We start from the raw sequence: 19,260 nt of genomic DNA, 5'->3' as shown, positions 1-19,260 counted from the left end.
TTCTTAGAAAAGTCACCAGTATTGTCCAGCGAGCACGCAAGGTATTTCTCTCCTGTAGCTGTCAAAACAGTCTTCTGTGACAGAGGAGCAGCGGAGCAGCCTCTCCCCTCTCTCCTCATGTGCAGCAGCACTGCGCACAGTGTGCAGGTAGTTAGAAGGGGAGGGGGGACAGGCTGTGCGGGTGCTGGTGTAGGTAGGAGAGACAGTAGGACGCGACGGGAGAAAGACGCTGCTGAGCTGGCCTGGACCTGGGCAAGCCAGCCTTCTTTGAGAATTCTTTATTGATCTTTTTCCCTCCCTTTGTAGAATTTCATTTTTTTTACTTCAAAGATCGGCTACCTAAGTAATAATTATAAGGTCAAATAAATTCCTGTATTGAATTTGTGATTATTTGGCTAAAGAGTTCTATTTATTTCTATCTACCTTGCTGACACAACCACTAAGCTTTATACAAATGATTGCGTAATGACGTCAAAAATATGCAAATGAGCGTAGCGACTTTTGGAGCTGGTGCTAGCGACTTTCATTGGAAAAGAGTTTGCAACACTGCCGATCCACCCCTTCCGACAAGCTTAAGGTCCGATTATCGTAAAATAATCTGATCACATATTCCTGCCGTGTGTGGTGTGTTAAGACTGCTCTCGTCTGCTCGGAAGGACGTCGGGACCGCTCCGATCTCAAATCGGGGATATCCAACATGTTGGATTTCTTTGGCCCGATTTCTCCTCGTGTGAAAGCGAGGTGACGAGGCGGCGAGGAAAGCACCGGGAAACAACATCAAAACAGCTGGCGGCATGGCGCACCAGAAAGTCCGGTGGACGTCGGAGATGGAGGACCAACTCGTCGACCTGTGATAAAGTTTTTTTTCCGGTTAAAAACAAACTACAAACTATCGCCACTGCATCCTCTTCGTCCGCCATGATTGTTTACTCTGAAGTTACGTTTGATCTCGAGGGATTTTGCGAGATTTCCCGTCTGACCTGGGAATGCTCGGGAGTCAAATCGGTTCGTGTGTGATGTGTTGATTTTGCCGTGTGCTGCGCACCACACACTGTACGACCAAAACTGTTAGACCCGGGATTTTTTATCGCTGTGTGTGGAGTCTCTCAGGATTGGAAAATCGGCCGACAATTTCAAAATCGTTCCGTGTGAACCAGGCTTAAGTTACATACAGAAATGTCTTGCTCATTTTCAAATATTGGTATTATAGTATGCATTACGTCTTGTCTGCCACTCTTGTGAGAGCATTGTTTTCCCATATATACTGTAGGCCTTTTACTTTTTCTTCTTTTTAATCTCTTTTCAAAAATCAAGAGAACTCTGTCATACTACTTCTTGTCTTCTTTGTGGATAATCAGGGCAACCCAAGTTGCGGAGATAATGCATATTCTTACTTTATAAAAAAAGGAAGTGGTGAAGATTTTTCAAGATTAATAATTAGGTCAACAAATAGAAGGTCATGTCTCAACACTGCTTTTGTTTCTTTGCATTTCCACATTTAACAAAGACTTATTCAGCCAATCCTGACAGAGAGCTGACCACGGTCCTCTTGAATGCACCACTGAAGAAGTTTTCCTACAAACTCCTTGTTTATTTTTGTGGGGGTCTGACCTTCGCTCATCCATTCTGTTTGCATCCACAAACAAAAATACTGTACTTGGTACTGTATCTTGTCTGTAAAGAAGATAAGGTTAGGTTTGGAGGTAGAGAGGGCAACTAGGAGATGGAGATGAAGATGAAGAGGGGGTGGGTAGGTGTGTGTGTGTGTGTGTGTGTGTGTGTGTGTGTGTGTGTGTGTGTGTGTGTGTGTGTGATTGGCACCATTACTCTGATGCCTGGAAGCTTCGAGGTGAAAAGGGAAGACATTTGTACTCATTGCTTATTTCACATTTGCCTAATTGATTTAAACAAGTCTAATGCCAGCCTTCTGTAGGTGTGCGAGGCGTTAGCACATTAGGCCTGATTTGAAATGCAGTGCACACATCCCGCTCGCAAACAGGGAAGAGTAAGTGAATTTCATTTTAATTGTTGCTGTCGACAGGGTGCAAGATCATTGCGGGTGATTATATATGCACATATGTAAATTTTCATATTTAAAAGGATCATTTAGAGTGACGTTGTCTTGGTTGCAATTAAAAGGTCTGCTGTTTTTCTGCGTCTCCCAAAGGTTAATGAATATACCAATGCCTGTGAGTTATGAGACTCGCGTATAAGTGGAAAATTGCATGAAAAACATACCACACATCATGCCATGCACAAATACTGACTACAGTGTCTGCCACTTGCATTGGGCTACCATTTCGCCAAAAGCAAACAACTTGTGACTGAGATTATAGACGTGTCAAAGTTGCTTTATTGTGATACATTACAGAATTCTCCCCTTTCCTCCCCTGCTCTCTTTTCCTCTTTGCTGTTCATCAGATGAAAGAGCCTCGCCAAGGCACAAAATAACCAACTCCCTTCTTTATTAACTATTAAAAACCTTAATAGCTGAAGCTTACGCCGCATTAAAGGCTTGTTTGTTTTGCCATGCAATAAATGTCTGTACTCTGATTTCTATTTTATTTCATTTTTCTATAAAGCCATTTTTATTTGATAATAACCTGAGTAATTTCTGTAAAGTACAGGCGGCACAGTGCTCTGAATTCTTAGCACTTAAATAAAAAAAATATAAAAAAATGAATGCGTAATTTGGTGGAATGTCAAGTTAATAAAAACATAACATGGCATATGAAATGCAGTTGTGCCTCAGCCAGAAAGACAAAAAAAGAAAAAGCTAAAGAGGACTGAGTGTTGACAGGTCTATAAAAGCTGATAATATAAACGGCGGGCTCTGGAGCGGCCTCTCCTTTAAAGAGTTAAAGGCTGTATATTTATTGCCTCATTAAAGTGTAAAAAACAATGCACAAGCTGTCTTCCTTCAGAAGGTAAGGCTGAGCTGAAGTAAATACCTTTCTCCCCTTTTCTCTCCCTGTCTGTCTTTATAATAAAAAGTGTTTCTTTCCTCCTTTTCCTTTCTCCACTCGTTCGCCGCGGCTTGTTTGGTAATAAGAAACAGGTCGCTCTATTGGTTTGTTTTTGTTTCTTTAGTAAGGCTGTAATTTAGGACTCATGTTCAGTGTCTCTCCACTCCGCTGGCTGCAGAGGCTTAAAGGGTTCAGGCAGAGGAACATAAGTGAGAAGAAAAGGCTTTCCTTCTGAATACAGAGCCTACAAAGCTCAAACATGTTCTGCCATGTGTCATTCAAGACTGCTTTAGAGTTGAGGAACTAAAGTCTCAATCAGAGCAGAATTGTGTTCTGGAGATTGACGTTGACATTTTGTCACAAATCAGTCACAGACATTTTTTGTTGTTGCTAAAATCAAATTATTACTAATGTTAACCACAAGATAGGAAACACATGCTGTTTGTTAAGACCTGACTCACAAGACTTTCTACCGAGAGATTTGAGGTCTTTTATTAGAGCAAGCTAAAAGCGGAAGAAGTATTTGATAATTGTTTGTTATGAAAACATGAAAACATGTAAGGAGAACATGGAGAGGATTTTAATGGAGGTGAAGTTATACATGGTTAATGTATGGTCATTAGCCTTAAAAGTGGGTAGCCTGTAAATCCAAAACACAACTGTTATTCTATAATATAGGATTTGTAAGAAAAAACGGTTTTGTTTTAGCCTCATTATAAGTAAGTAAATGTATTTATAAAGCGCTTTTCACAGACATGAGTCACAAAGTGCTTTTAAAAAGGTATAACACAAAAGCACAATACATAACATGACACAATACACAATCAGTATTACACAATAATACTGAAAGTGCAGACCAGGTGTATACATGTCAACCAAACACCTGTTTAAACAGGTATGTCTTTATCTGATTTTTAAAAGAATCCACAGAAACAGCAGACTGTAAGGGAGGATGCAAAACATTCCATAGTTTAGGTGCTACACTTGATCACCTCGGGTCTTAAGCTGTGTGCGTGGGACAGACGGCAAATTTAACATATTTGACCTAAGAGAGTGAGCTGACGAATATGGATAAAGCAGCTCAGCCACATATGCGGGAGCCTGACCGTGCAATGCTCTGTACGTAAAAGTGAGAAAACTGAATCCTCCAAAACAGGGAGCCAGGGAAGAGACTTAGTGAGTACAGAGGTGACATCAGACCGTCTATTTGACTTAGCGAGTCACCTTGCAGCAGCTATCTGGATTGTCTGAAGATGATCCAGAGCAGACATACTAAGTGAGGAGAAAAGTGTGTTACAGTTGTCAATGCAGGATGAGATAAAGACATATGTATAGCATCTCAATTTCGGCAGTTAAAACTACAGATCTCAGTTTACTAATATTTCTTGAGTGGAAAACACAAGATCTGGTCAGCTGCCTAACATGGGTGTCGAACGATGATGATTGATCAAATATTACACCTAAATTATGCAGTTTGGAGCAGACAGCAGATGAAAGAGGCCCAATATATTGCAAGATCGTGGGGGCAACCTTTTCTAGAGCAACAACCAGAACCTCTGTCTTATCTGCATTGAGCTGTAAGAACTGAAAAACACATGTACATTTACAAGTACTTGTACAAGTATTTGTACTTGAGTGCTTCCATTTTATGTTACTTAATAACATAAAAATAATCAAAGTTATAATATATAACAATCATATGGGCTTCTACGGGTTTCTATAGGTTTACTTTTGATACTCTTAAGTACATTTACCTGATAATACGTATGTACTGTCATTTTAATGCATGACTTTTACTTGTAATGCAGTATTTGTAAGTGAATATGTTTTACTCTAATTCTGGCGCACTGCTAAATGGAGTTGTTGCATCATGTTATTAGGCTGTCAAATGCAACTTTTCATCATTCACTCGTTATTTAAGCAGCATCTTGTCTCTTTTTGTCTCCTCCGCAGAAGATGTAAAGCAGGTCTTCAGCCAGACCACCATCCACCAGCACATCCCCTTTAACTGGGACTGTGAGTTCATACGGCTGCACTTTGGCACACAGAGGGACAAGCAGCTCAGCTACGGAGAGTTCACCCAGTTTCTCCTGGTAGGTTTTATGTTGATAACCTGCTCTCCTCTTCTCTCCCATGCCATTTCTCCCCGATCTGCTTACATGAAATCATTCTTTGTGTCTTTTGTTTTTCCTCTTTGTCTTTCTGTCTTTGGCCCTTTTTGTCAGTCTGTTTAATTTCCATCATCCAGTGACCATCAATGCCAGTCAATAAATCTGTATCAATCGATTTATGTGCCCGTACACATTGCCTTATCCTCACATATTGTTTACAGGCTGTTCATACAAGCTTGGCCAGGCGAATGTGCACACATGCAGACACACAGAGGTTTTTCCCCAATCTCTCTCAAACACAGCCCTCCATATTGACCAGATTAGTCATTAATGAAACACTGAGGTTATATATTTGGGACATTTGTGATATATTTTTGGCATTTGTTTTCCATTAGCTGACCTACACCTAGCATTACTCCACTCCACCTACTCTGAAGCAGGTAGAGACGCGGTTCTACCTCCATAAATAGTATAGCTGGAATATTCCTAGTGCATTTGTGGTGTGTGAGCCATTTTCCAATATGATGTCTAGACTTAAATCAGGCCTAAGCAGGGAGAGGTGGTGGTGGGGGTAGGAGAGAGGGCCTGAGCTGTGCCAAGTTTGCATCCACACTCGCCATGTATCTGAATGAGCTTTTTATATTACACTTAACTTAGACCAGATGGCTTACACACAGTGGGCAGCAGCGCATGGATATTGGGACATTGTTATATGTGCGTGTGTCCTTGTGTGTGTGTGTGCATGTGAACATACAGTATGTGTGTATATGTGTGGTTCTGTGTATGTATGTATATCTTACTTATCTGCTTTACTGTATGTGTGAGCGGGAGCATGCAAGCTTTGTGCATCTGTGTTTATGTCGGTATTTGTGTGTTTGTGTGTGCTTGTTTTTGACCGTGTGTGTGTGTGTGTGCATGCGTACAAGTCTGGGGTGCTGTGGCCAGTAGACGCTGTACTTTGCATTGACAGCGTGCCCAGTTGTTTCCCAGTCAGTCACTCAGTGGTTTCCAGCTCCTCACAGCAGCAAGCCAGCAGCCAGTCGTACTCATTGCTCAATATATGAAATGCACATTTCCTACTTATGCTCTGTGTATTTGATCATTTTTCATAGCTTTTGATTCATGGCTTAATAAATGGCAGAAGAAAGTGAATTTCACGTTATTGTAGGGATATTCAACAGATAATGTAACTAAAGTGTTGATGTAAATATCAACCTGCTTTTCATCTTGTATCACTTGCTTCACTGGTCTACTAATATTCATACAAATATGATAATAAATATTTTATCTTATATCTAATGCTATCTTGGGTTCTAATGAAGTGTGTCACATTAATAAGACACATTAATATCATTTTGATGGTGTAATACTAACTGCAATTACAGTACTTTGGTAGTAAAATTCAGTTAATGGCAGTTGACTCTTACAGTGTGTTATCAGCGACTCCAGTGATTGATGACAGGGCAATTAGGTAAGGTACTACAACATTTTCTGAACCAGAATTTAAACCTGTGCAATTACTACATATTTGTGATTGCACTACTACCACTACTACCCAACGCTGTTATGATACTTTTGTTAAAAGGCAAAGCATTCGTAAATGTCAGCCAGAAAGAAAAGTAGCCTAGCAGCTATAAAAGTTGTCAGAGTTGTAAAAAACCAACACTCTCTCTCTCACTCACTCACTCACTCACTCACTCACTCACTCACACACACACACACACACACACACACACACACACACACACACACACACACACACAATATTCTGACTATTTGTCAGTTATTTTTTATAATTCCCTACCACACAGCCCCCCCCCCCCCCCAAGATTTTTCCTATCCTTTATTTCCTCCTCTTCCTGCCATACATGCATGTGTTTATTGTGTTTTTCTGCCATTGTAACCACGCCACTGCCAGATGCTCACAAGATGGGATTATCGGGGAAAACGTTTGTGCCGCATATTTCTCACAAGGGCTCTCTCTGGCCAATTACTGTCTTGATGGAAGCCAGAGATTCTCACCAATTACATGCATTTTTCCCGTCTCACGCGTGGACGCCGGCCAAGGCTCAGCTCGCACTGTCAGTGTGGTGTTGTCTCTGGCAATGGTATTACCGATGTCCAGAGAAGTGGCACATAGTAGCCCATATTATAAATCCTGGCAAGTAAAAGGCTTGAATTACATGGAGGGGACACCACATGTCCCACTTCTTTCCTGAGCACTCAAAAAAAGTGAATTGTTGGCATTGCTCACATTTTTAAAGTCCCAATTATATGTTTGACTCTCCCAAGAATCAGTGGGCAGCCCTTAACATCACGGTGTAGAGGGCTCATGGCACATGTAAATGGACAGTTGTGCTTAAGCTTCCCCTTGTATAGCTTTAGCCCTGTGCTGATGAGAAGCACATATTGGTGAAGAGAGATACAATCCTGCTCCACTTACATCTATTGTTTAAGTTTCGATGAGAGGAGGGAAAAGAATCACAGCTATTGAAAACAAACAGAGGTGGCTTGTCATGTGTTTTCATTCTCATCCAAGGACAATTAAAGCGACTGCAAATGCCTCAGCGGTCTCTTGTTGGCTGTCTTAACCCACCAGCTTTATGTCTCCTGCCTCCCTCACTCCTCTCCCAAATAAAAACCATGTCCCTGAAACACTCATACAGTTGCAACAAGTTAAGGTTTTAAGAGGCTGAGACTATAAACTGCTCCATACCCTGGACCACAGTTGTTTTGTTGCTCTGTGTGGTTACTGTGTGGCTTTTCAGACTTTCGACTTGTCCAGAGAAACAGGACCATTTTTTTTTGTTTTGTCATTTACAGATGGACACAAAGATAAATGCTCACCCTTACTTTTACACATGCACACAGTCATGCATCCAAAACATTATCTTCTTTGCTTTGCTTTTTTGTTTTGACTTTAAATATTCAGCTCTCCTCCTCCCTTTCCTCTTTCCAGTTTATTCCACACCAAAGTGTTTTGACCTACTGTCAACCGACCGGAGAAGTGAGTCACGACACTCAGGATGCTGACACCAAAATATCTTACCTTATTTACCTTGGGAGTGTTTACATGTGTCAATCTCTGTTCTTGTTTTCTTGCCTTCCACTCACTTATACACTCTCCTGAGCCCCTGCTGTGCTCATAGGTGATACTGACACATGGCTGCTACATTTGCTGTTTTTCTTTTGTTGCAATGTCTATTCTTACTCCCCTCCGATCTCCACTCAGCTTTGTGTAAATGTCACTCTTCCCCAGTCGTTTCTCTTGGGTGTCGCAAATTTAGAGTTCGATCAGTTATGCTGTCAGTGAAATATCACTCAAATTCAATACAACAATAAGTCATAGCCTCATAGGGTTTTGTGTTGTGGTAATACCACTTTTTTGAGTTACATTTATAACAATAACATCTGAATCAATCAATTGAAGAATGCAATGCATGTTGAAGATTGAATCAGTCCCTCTTCAGCACGTTCTGTCCGCCATGTGTGGCTAAACAAGAATGTCCATTCTTCTTGGACAAATTGATAATTGTTTATTTTGAACTGAATTATTAACTCACTTATTGTACTAAAACTACTTGCCAGTACTTACTTTAAGAAATGTAATTTTCCTGACATCATTCTGCAGTTAACTAAAATTTGACACATTTTTATTCTTTATACCTGTAGTTATAGGACGATTATGAGTGTAATGAATTAACTTAATATTTAAGTTAAATGGTGCATTTTTAAATAGAGAACATAGTTCATGGTCTTGTACTATGTGCATGTAGAACTGCAACTTACAATTATTTTCATCATCAATTAATCCACTGATTCAATTAATTGATGAATCGTTTGGTCTATAAAACACCAGAAAATTGAAGTGAAGAATGACCATTACGATTTCTCATCATACAAGTTGACCAACCCTAAAGATATTCAGTGTACTATCACCGAACCAAAAGAAAAACAATCAATCTTCACTTTTGAGAAGCTGTCAACAGGGGACTTAGTCATTTTTGTCGATCCATTAATTGACTAATCGTTTCAGCTCTACATATATGTAGGAAATTGCAAAAGAGGATGGACCATTGATATATACTTAAAAGTAAGTAAGCTTTTTGGTCATTTAGTTTGTTGGTATTGTGTCACCATATGTCATAAACCTCATGAATAAGAAAAGCAGAATAAGAACTCATGATGTTTTGCCTCATTTATTTTATTTGGCCTAAAAGCCATGATACACTGCAAGTGAGTCAACAGCCAAAGCAACTAGTTTGAGCTCGCTGCCCTTAAGCTTATGGCTGTTTTTCCACAATGACTCTTTGTGGATTATTGTTGTTCTGATATTCCTGTCTTTTGCTGTAACCAAGTTTTTTGTTGTAAGATAGAGGAAGCATCGGTGGCAGCGGTTTGTTTACAGCCTCTCTCTGTAGACTTGTGGTTGCAGGTACTGATAATGGCTGCTAATTTCAAAGGCCTTGTGGGATGTCTCCCCACCACAGCCTGCTGTTGTCCCTGTGGACCTTTGTGTGTATGTGTGTGCAAGAACAGAGACAAAGTGAGCAGTTGGGCGATTAGCCGTCTTGCCTGTGTGTGCACGTCTGTGTGTGTGTATGTTTGTATGTTTCTCCCTCAAGTGGGTTTAATGGGGATTTGGGGAGGGTGTAAAAAGCCCAAGCGACACCTCACAGTAGGCAAGCCGCTGTTGGTAGAGGAGGCGAGCGTGAAGCCTGGCCAAACGCTGGCTCCCCCGTAGCTGAAAGGGGGAGACGACACCAGGGGGCCCATCAAAGCAAATGCTATGTTTTTATCCATACGTGTTTATATGAGTGAGTTTATGTGGATTTTAATTTATGAAGGCAACTTAAAAAGGTGTATGACCCACATCTGTGTCCAATAATACACATTCACTGTATGATCTAACACCTAAACTTCCCTCCTTACTTCTCTCCACTCCCTTCCACAGGAGATGCAGCTGGAACATGCACGTCAGGCTTTTATCCAACGGGACCAAGCCCACAGCGGTTCCATCTCAGCCCTGGACTTCAGGGACATCATGGTCACCATCCGGCCGCACATGCTCACATCCTTTGTGGAGGAATGCCTCGTGGCGGTGGGTTTTTGTTTGCCTCTGCGGTTCTCTCCTCCATTTGTTTTACTGTTGTCCTCAAGAGCCAAAGTCAGGCTGGTTTAAAATAGTGAAATCGGTCACTGCTGTACACCTAGGAGTTTTGATACTTTGTCATGATATGTTACGAACATATTGTACACATTAGGTGTTCTTTATTTAGCAGCACCTAAGTGATAAATTAGGTAACTGCAAGACTTGTGATAATTTAATGTCACATCATAGCTTTGATTTTTATCACGGTGCAGGTACATTTATATTCATCATGTGTTAGCGATGTAATCCAGTAAAGTATCTCTCTCTATATGTATGTATGTATGTATATATATATATATATATAAAAAACAATATTAGTAAGACCAAATGTAATATGATGCACACTTTGGAATGTCAGAAATACAATGTTAAGGAGTGCTTCTATATATATACTTTATAAGCAAATGTTTGCCATTGATTCAATTGCTGATAGGCAGACAAGCAACCTAACATTACTCTATTCTCTATAAAAGGGTTGAAGACAAGACTGTTGTCTTCCATCTCACTACCTCTTTCTTGTCTTTTCTCTTCCATGTGTTCATTTCTTTCTCTCACACCCCCACAACCAAACACTGTGGCTTTCTCTTTCCCTCCAGCTGTCCATCTCTCATTTCTTCCTCTTCCTCTTTACCTTTTCTGTCACCTCTCATCCGTCCTTTTTTTTTCTTCCCTCCCTTCATTTTCTTTCTCCCTCTCTCTCAACCGCCCCTCTTTCGCTCCCTCCCTCCCCCGTGTCTCTGTCTCTCTCCCAACATGTCATTAAGTCTAACCTCTCTGGCAGTGTCAAAGCCAAGCAGGCCAGCTGAATGGGAAGGTAGAGACAGAGATAGATGGAGACTGGAGCTTTACAGTCCATCATCTTTGCCTGTGTGTTTGTGCGTGAGCAGCTGTGCGCGTGCATTCTATTTGTTTTGAACTCAGATGTTTGTCTTTTTTGTGTCTTGTGTTTTCTTTGTGTGTTAGTGTTTTTGTTGCACGTGTGTACGTTTTGCATCTGTGTCCATGTCTTGCCCAATTTCATAAACACCTTGTAGACTCATTCTCTGTCATTTTCTCCGCCGTGTTTACCTCTCCGACCAGACATCTTGATGTGCTGTTAGTAACTCTCTCACACACACACACACATACACTCGTGCGCGCACACACACACACACACACACACACACACACACACACACACACACTCGTGCACACACACACACACACACACACACACACACACACACACACATACACACACATATATCAAAAAACCCATAAACAAATCAGACACATTAAAGGCGGTATTATGGCAGAACTCAAACAGTGAACCGACAACCTTTAATTCACTTACCAAACATGGCAAATGATCAGCACCACACTCTTTTCACCCAAATATTGTTCTCCTCTCCCCCTCCGGTGAAAGACTGTGTTGGATATCGTGGGAAGATCCATGCCTATAGGCTCATAGATATGAACAGATACAAAAGTGTCCCTCTGTTAGGGCACTTTCACGCAAGCCAGAGCTTCCCCCCTTGTTGCAAACATAGTGAGCTGCAAGCAACCTTCCTGAATGTGTCTGTAAAGCAAACAGTGCCATCTAGTGAAAGGAAGCTCTACATTTTCTATTGCCTCAACCCTCAACACTGTTAAGAGCTGCAAAGCCTCAAGGCTCATCTGATACTCTGGCCTAAGCTACCCAAAACAGGCAACGACATTTATGAAATGTACTCGGAACACATATTTCTAAACAGACAGCAGTTAGAGATGCTCCTTCAAGAGTTTGAGAGCCTGATTTGATAAAGATGGGATGCTGGTTCACATAAAAATGTTTGTGTGCAGTCTGGAATGTCTTGAAGAGCCCAGCTTCTATTTTTAATCCTTTACCTTTTTTATTTTTCGTTTTTTATGACTTCCTCCACCTCATAAAGAAAGTTAATTAAACTCCAGAGAGTGTTGGTTGTGTGATGGAAAAAGTAGCGGTTAAAACAGGTTTACTTCTCCCTGTGGAGCGATGGTAAAGAGGAACGTTGATGATTAACCGCCGGTGTTCGTCAAGATTTCCTCTTGACGGTGATGTCTTAGTATGTTTCTTCTGTCTAGCACATAATTATAATATATAGGTGCTTTTATTCTGTTTGGAGTGTAGTGTGATTGTGTTTGTGGATGTGGGTCATTGTAAGATTGTATTGCATGTTAAAATACGTGTGTCTCCATCCTTGGCCAGGTTGCGGGTGGCAGCACATCTCACCAGGTCAGCTTCTCATACTTCAACGGCTTCAACTCGCTTCTCAACAACATGGAGCTGATAAGAAAGATCTACAGCACCCTGGCTGGCCACCGCAGAGATGTGGAAGTCACCAAAGGTACACGGGAAAAAATGTATCATGTATAAACAAAAACCTATATCAACACAGGCAACCAAAAATTAGATGCACATTTATGAGTATATATGCACTTACATGCAGTGATGTTCTCTAAGAAACACAGCATACAGCACACACATTAACAAAACAAATGTGAGCATGCACTGTATGTGCTCAGATGCACAAACTGATACAGTCCTGCACTATAGGCGGTATTGAATGTGTTGTCCAGATAATGTATTTACGTCTGTGTGCTGAGGGTGGAAACTTGTTTTTGTTTGGTTTTCTTCCTTCCCTGTGGCATTTAAATGGGCATGCTGGATCTGACCCAGCACACGTACTGCATACCCACAATCCCTGATGGAGCCTGTCTTGTCTATTAGACATCCTGGCACTGATCTGAGAACCATTTTTTGTCCTGATATGATTTTGGTTGATAATGAGATTTGTAATTCTTCAAAAAAACAGAGGAATGCTTGATTTGTCAAAATCATGTACTTACTTTTGAGGATGATGTTGTTTTACGCTGTAGATCAGTGTTAAATAGTTAATACCATTTTATAAGCCTTTTCTTTACTCTGTAATTTATAGCAAAGATGTAAAGCTACAAGGTGATGAAATTAGGTATTATTATTTATTGATCCAACAGCCTTTTTTTCTAGACATTTTCTCTATTTCTTTCTGTCTTCCATGGTTAGTTTCTTTAAACCCTTATCTCTCTCACTTGCTTGCCCCACTGGCGGTCTCTCATTCCTTTCCTCTGTACTTGGCAGGAAGCCCAGTTAGCTTTCTCTGTCTCTCTACCTTTCTCTGTCTCTTTCTTACTGACTCCCTCTCTCCTGCTCTGGTCGTCTTTATGAAACCATTCTGACCTCTCTCCACATGGCCCAGGGGCACTAGTTTAGCCTTATGATGCTATCTGAAGCCTTATCAGGGGTGTGGACCATAGCCGACCCAGTCCAAAAGCCCATACGCTCCCCAGGCTGTTCCCACCATGGGTAAATCGAGGCTGGGCTTGGCTCGACCTGTGGTGGCCTGTAGCCAGCCAGACCTCCACAGCCACCACCCATCCACCCTCCACTCCCTGAGTCATTAAGGCCTCCTCTGGGACTGCAAGTGCTCGGCTCCATGTACCACTGGCTGGCCGACAAACACACATACTGTACACACACCCGCATGTATCAAGTGTGTGCGTATTTTGTAACCCACTATTTCAAACATTGCTCACATACACACAAGCATTCAGATGCATTAACACAGCCAAGCATGCACACATGCGTAAAAATCCTGATTGATTCCGTATGTGCAACAAGGCCACTGTTTTGCCTTGGGGACGCCATTACAGTGTATAACGCCAACACAACAGTGAGTGCACATATGTGTGTGTGAGTGTTTGTGTGCATACGTGCACAGGAGACTTTTACAGAACACACCTTTTATTCAGCCAGCAGTGTACATCACAAGGCACATAACTGCATCTTTTTGACAGGTTAAAATCAGTTAACACATAAATGCATCTTCACTAGATAGTGCCAGAACTGATGATATGTAAGCCAATACACTTCAAATGGTCCTTTGGCACCACACCAATAATTGTTCTCAAATGTAAATTGCAGTGATCAAGTTTTTTGCCAGTAAGGTTTCTTGACCATGTCACAATCTCAGGTTGTTTTATCAGTTATTTTCAGTCCAGACTGATATATCACAGTAATATTGGATGGATTGAAATTTTGTACAGTCATTTAATGTTCCCTGGGGATGAAGCCGACTGCCTTTTGTGATCCCCTAACTTTTTGTCTAGCGCCACCATTAGTTTGACATCTGTGGTTTTGAGTCAAATGTCTCAACGACAATTGGATAGGTTGCTCTGAAATCTAGCAAAACATTCATGTTTCCCTTAGGATGAATTTTAACATCTTTGGTGATCCCCTGACTTTTCATCTAGTGCTGTTATCAGATCAAAATTGAATTGTGTCCAATACTTTTGTTTATGATCAAATACCAGAAAAACTAAATCCATTCCTATTAGCCTCAACTGTACTGTTCGGTGGCTAATAAGTGAATGTTCCTAAGATGATAAACATTATATCTGCTAACATCAACATGGCGTTATCATTGTAAGAATGTGAGCATTTGGTGACTACGGGCTACAGGTAGACAGGTTATCAGCATTGCGATCTGTGATCGCCCCAGACAGAACTCTGTTTGTATGTGTGTGTGTGAGAGTTTATTCTTGTGTAAGTATGCTCTCTCACATGCTTGTGAGCATTACCTGTGTGTGTGTGTGTGTGTGTGTGTGTGTGTGTGTATGAGAAAGCGAGAGAGCAGGCCTCAGGGGTAAGCTGAGCCTCAGCGGGGTGAATGGCTCCAGTGTAGGACGACTTTGTCACAACCCTAGCCTGCTGCTCTTTGAATAAAGCAGGTCAAACAATGCTGACTCCTCGACTGTAAGCCAGCCTACAGTCAACCTGCTCTTTATTCCACCAACAATAGACCAGGTCTTAAGTTACCACATATTAAAGCTGCCTCAGAAGAACTCTTGAAGTCCATAACTCTCCATGTCCATCATTCTTTCTTATGATGGATTCAACATGCTTTGACACTACTCACTTGTAAGTTCCAAACAAGTCACAGAAGGTAACTTGTTTGAGTGATAGAGCTTTAGGTAATCACCATTAAACCGCATATCATTGAAAACCGCTATTAGCAATAGGTCCTGCATTTCAGGGCCAACTTTCTCAATACATTTTCACAATCCTTAATGCTTGTAGTTCTCTACAGTGACAAGAGCAAAAATACCATAATGAAATGCAACATTTTACCAAGTGGCATGATCCAGTGTTCATTATCTAATTGTCCATCTCTCTGTATTTAGATTAAAAAAAAAGCCCACCATTGATTGAAAGTAGTCTTTTTCTGAGTTGTCAAAAGTTGTTCCAGGAAACACAGTAAATGAAAGACTGATGTAGACTTATATGAGGCAGGTTATGGGAAAATAGAAAGACCCACAATTGAAAAATATTGAATTAAAGGTAAAGCACACACAAAATAACATTGTACAAACAGACCATGTATCTGACTGTACATTTTACCTTTTAGGCTTATTGCAATATAATAGTAATTATGTTGGTGCATTTTATGTAACATGATATTAATTGACGATACTGAGTCTGTGATACAGTATCATCAACGGTTAATGGAAATATGAATCAGATAAGAATAAGAGACGTCAGTTACAGTTGTCTCTCACTGCTCTTGTTTGTGACAGCAGATTATGGCTTTAAGTGATTCATTCAGCTCAGTACTACATATTGTAATTATTTCCATGTTGTAATGGCAGTGTGCAATACGTTTTGCAGTCATGAAAACTTATGACAAAGTGAACGTACCGACTCAGATAGGTATTGAAAGAAATATTTTGCTCTTCTGCTTTATACCAAAGCCCTGACAAATCAATTTAAGTGGATACATGAATTGTCAAGTTGCTTTTCCATGGGAAAAATAAGTAAAACATTTTAAGATATAGCAATCCCTTGAATTTAAACTAATATAATATGGAATTATACATTCACTGGTTATTGAGCCTTGGATTTAGGAGGAGCAATAAATATTCTGTTTTGCTTGTGAAACTGAAACAGTGGGCCAGCTTTTCACTTTTGCAATGAAACTAGTGCCTCAAAATTGGGTGCCAGGTAGGTTGATTACATCCATCTAGTCCTGCCCAGAGAGCTGTGTCTGCATTTTGTACAGTAGGTCAAACATGTTCTCAGTGGGCTTTGGGATCCATTCAGGTTGTTCCTCGTCACCTATTCTGTTTGTAATTTTCCTGGACAGCATCCCAAGCACAGCCAAGGAGTTGAGTGTTCAGTTTGGTGACATCTCAATTGCATTGCTTATTGCTGATGATGTAGTTCTGTTGGCTCCATCAGGGCTTGACCCAGCATGCACTGGGGCAGTTTGAAGCCAGCTGTGCAGCTGTTAGGATCATTTCCGGCACCTCCAAATTTTAGGTCCAGAAAAAAAGCCAATTGCCTGCTCTGAGTTAAGGTGATATAAAGTTGCATGTATCTTTGTAAAATGGAGCATGAGATGGACAGACAGTTTGGTCCCCCGTCCTGACAGTCTTGTGCATGTTGTACACTTGTACTCTCATGGTGACATGGGAACTGAGGCTCTCAAGTTACCTGTCAATCTACGTTCCTGTACCTGTGGTCATGAGCTTTGAGTTGGTATCTGAGAGCTCAAACATTAAGAAGGTGCTCAGAGACTGCGGCTTATTCATATTAAAAAGAGGCAGTTTAGGTTGCTCAGGGATCTGATCATGATGCTCCCTGTGTGCCTCGCTGTAGAGGTCCCCAGACCCAGAACACACTGGAGGAATTATACGTATCCCATCTGGCCTGGGAATAGCTGGGGATCCCCCAGGTCGAGAGGCTAGAGGATGTGGCTGAGGAGGAAAAACCTCTCGGCTGTTGGAACATCTGCTGAGTTTGCTGCCACCATGACCTGGACACAGATTGGCAGTGAAAAATGGATTGAGATATTTTTATTTTATGGCAATGCTTATATATTACTGTTTCCCCATTTTTTTATCTGTGTGTATAGCTGTTAATGTTGGTTTGTATCTTAAGGTGTTCTTCATTTTAGTAAAAACTAAATACAAAAATATGTCTTTCTTGTAGAGGAGTTCATTGTGGCAGCTCAGAGGTTCGGCCAGGTGACACCCATGGAGGTCGACATCCTCTTTCAGCTGGCTGACCTGTCAGAGCCCCGTGGGTAAGACACACACACACACACACACACACACACACACACACACACACACACACACACACACACACCTGTAATGCCCAAAAAAGGCACACACAAAAATGATGCTAGCTTTGATTTAATACCTCGATTTTGATAATGTGACAGTGATTTGGTTATAACTTGCTTTTCTATATTTAATCTAGGCTAGGGGTGGATCATATAATATCTAAGGAAATAATCATTAGTAATGTAGATATGATGGCCAAGCAGGTTTAGGCATTTATTCTGTGTTTCCCTGAAAACAGGCAAATAAATTGAGAACATTTTAGGTATGTTACAGCTGTAATGGAGGAATAGCATCTCACAACTGAATTCATACTTATGTAATTTAATATGTTCTTCAGTTAGTCAGGGAGTTGTAAAGAGCAAGTCTATCCCACACTTGCCCCCCAAAGTGCACCTTTAGCCCTGGGGTCCATACCTCAAAAGAGTCAGACATGACTACATTAGTGCCAGAGAATCATCTCTCAGTCCAAAACCAATCCAAACTCCTATTTATCTTAAGAAAAGGGCAATTCCAGCACCTATGATCCGTGGCACACAACAACTGTATGCGTTTCACATTCCCCCACTTCCTTTGCGTCTGCCTTGCAGCCCAACCAGTTCACTCATAATTCCTAACCCCGGCCTGAGACACCACCTGATTATTATTTCTGGGCAATGGGATACTTTAATAGCCCTCTCCACTCCCCTTGATTGGAGATGCGAGAGATAATAGCCCCAATATTCAGAGGAGAGGGGTGGGTGGGGGATTTGGCGTTCCCCGTTCCCTCAGCCTGGGAAATCTGGGACCGCCATAGAGATGCAATGGAAAGACTCAGAAAAGGCAGTAGTTTTAAATCCAAAGGTTAAATATCTTTGTTATACTTGGATGAAGGGATAAAGGAGTGGGAGTTGTCAGTGCCTATAGATCAGTTGTCTTACTCAACCATGCCAAGCACAGGCCTGGAGTTTTGAATTCCACAATATTTTCACATGGAACGATGGCAAAGTATCCATAAACTTCGAGTAACTTCAGACTGACAGATCGTGCTTCCAAAGGTCATGGACTTGTTGATGCATTGATGAAATATTATATTCCTCTGGAGAGTTTTTACAACAGTTGAAAGTTACTTGAAACCTCTCACTCTCTCCATTCTCTCTCCTCATCAGACGTGTTGGTTTAGTGGACATTGAGCAGATCGCTGCACTGGAGGAAGGCGCCCTTCCCTACAACTTGGCTGAGGTCCAGAGACAGGTACAGAATATGAAGACTTGTTGATGTGTTTGGTTTCCTCTTCCACACTGGCAGCTCTTTTTTCCATCTCAGTACATTCTCTAGGGCTGGATGTCACCATGCAGAGGACTCAGATTTGTAATTAAGGTTAATGATATCTCCTGTTCACAAGTAATTAATCCCCTAAACCAAAACATCAGTTTGATTTGTCATGAATTACACAATTCATTCATTGAGACATTGTTTTTGAGTTACATGAAAGTAAAAGTAAAAAATATACAGGAGCTACAGATGCAAACAAGTTTTGTCAGAAATAAAGTGGAAAGTTTGCCCCCAAAACCTGCCAGTGTTTGTCAGCCCCGCTCAATTTCAAAAGTTCATTTCAAGGTTTAAACCAACTTCCCGTCACAGACTTTTTGAGAGAAAACACCACTAGAACTCTCCCTGACATGTGGCTGATGTCTTAACAAAACATACAGACAAAACTCACAAATCCAGGAAAGACAAGCAGAGCCATCCTCAAGGCCTTATAAACCTCAAACAGGCTTCACGTTGCATATGATAGATTTGAAGAGACTTTGCAGCAGCTAACAAGAGCAATTGGTAATGAAGAAAAGGAAGCATAACTTAGTGGACAGACAGATGAGCAGAGCACTGT

At 41.1% G+C, this 19,260-nt stretch overlaps 1 protein-coding gene across 4 annotated transcripts in view; it reads left to right on the top strand.

Moving 5' to 3' along the window:
• LOC116066903 (calcium-binding mitochondrial carrier protein Aralar2) overlaps nucleotides 1–19,260 on the top strand; it is a 48,861-nt gene that overhangs the window by 7,998 nt on the left and 21,603 nt on the right. For all 4 annotated transcript variants that reach the window (XM_031323091.2, XM_031323090.2, XM_031323088.2 and 1 more), the window contains exons 5-9: nucleotides 4,920–5,059; nucleotides 10,032–10,178; nucleotides 12,436–12,574; nucleotides 17,257–17,350; nucleotides 18,539–18,623. In XM_031323091.2, coding sequence (XP_031178951.1) covers nucleotides 4,920–5,059; nucleotides 10,032–10,178; nucleotides 12,436–12,574; nucleotides 17,257–17,350; nucleotides 18,539–18,623 — 605 coding nt within the window. The remainder of the gene's footprint in view (nucleotides 1–4,919; nucleotides 5,060–10,031; nucleotides 10,179–12,435; nucleotides 12,575–17,256; nucleotides 17,351–18,538; nucleotides 18,624–19,260) is intronic.

This window comes from Sander lucioperca, chromosome 16 (assembly GCF_008315115.2).
Source record: "Sander lucioperca isolate FBNREF2018 chromosome 16, SLUC_FBN_1.2, whole genome shotgun sequence".
NCBI classification, from domain to species: domain Eukaryota; kingdom Metazoa; phylum Chordata; class Actinopteri; order Perciformes; family Percidae; genus Sander; species Sander lucioperca.
This window is presented reverse-complemented; position numbering and strand designations above follow the sequence as displayed.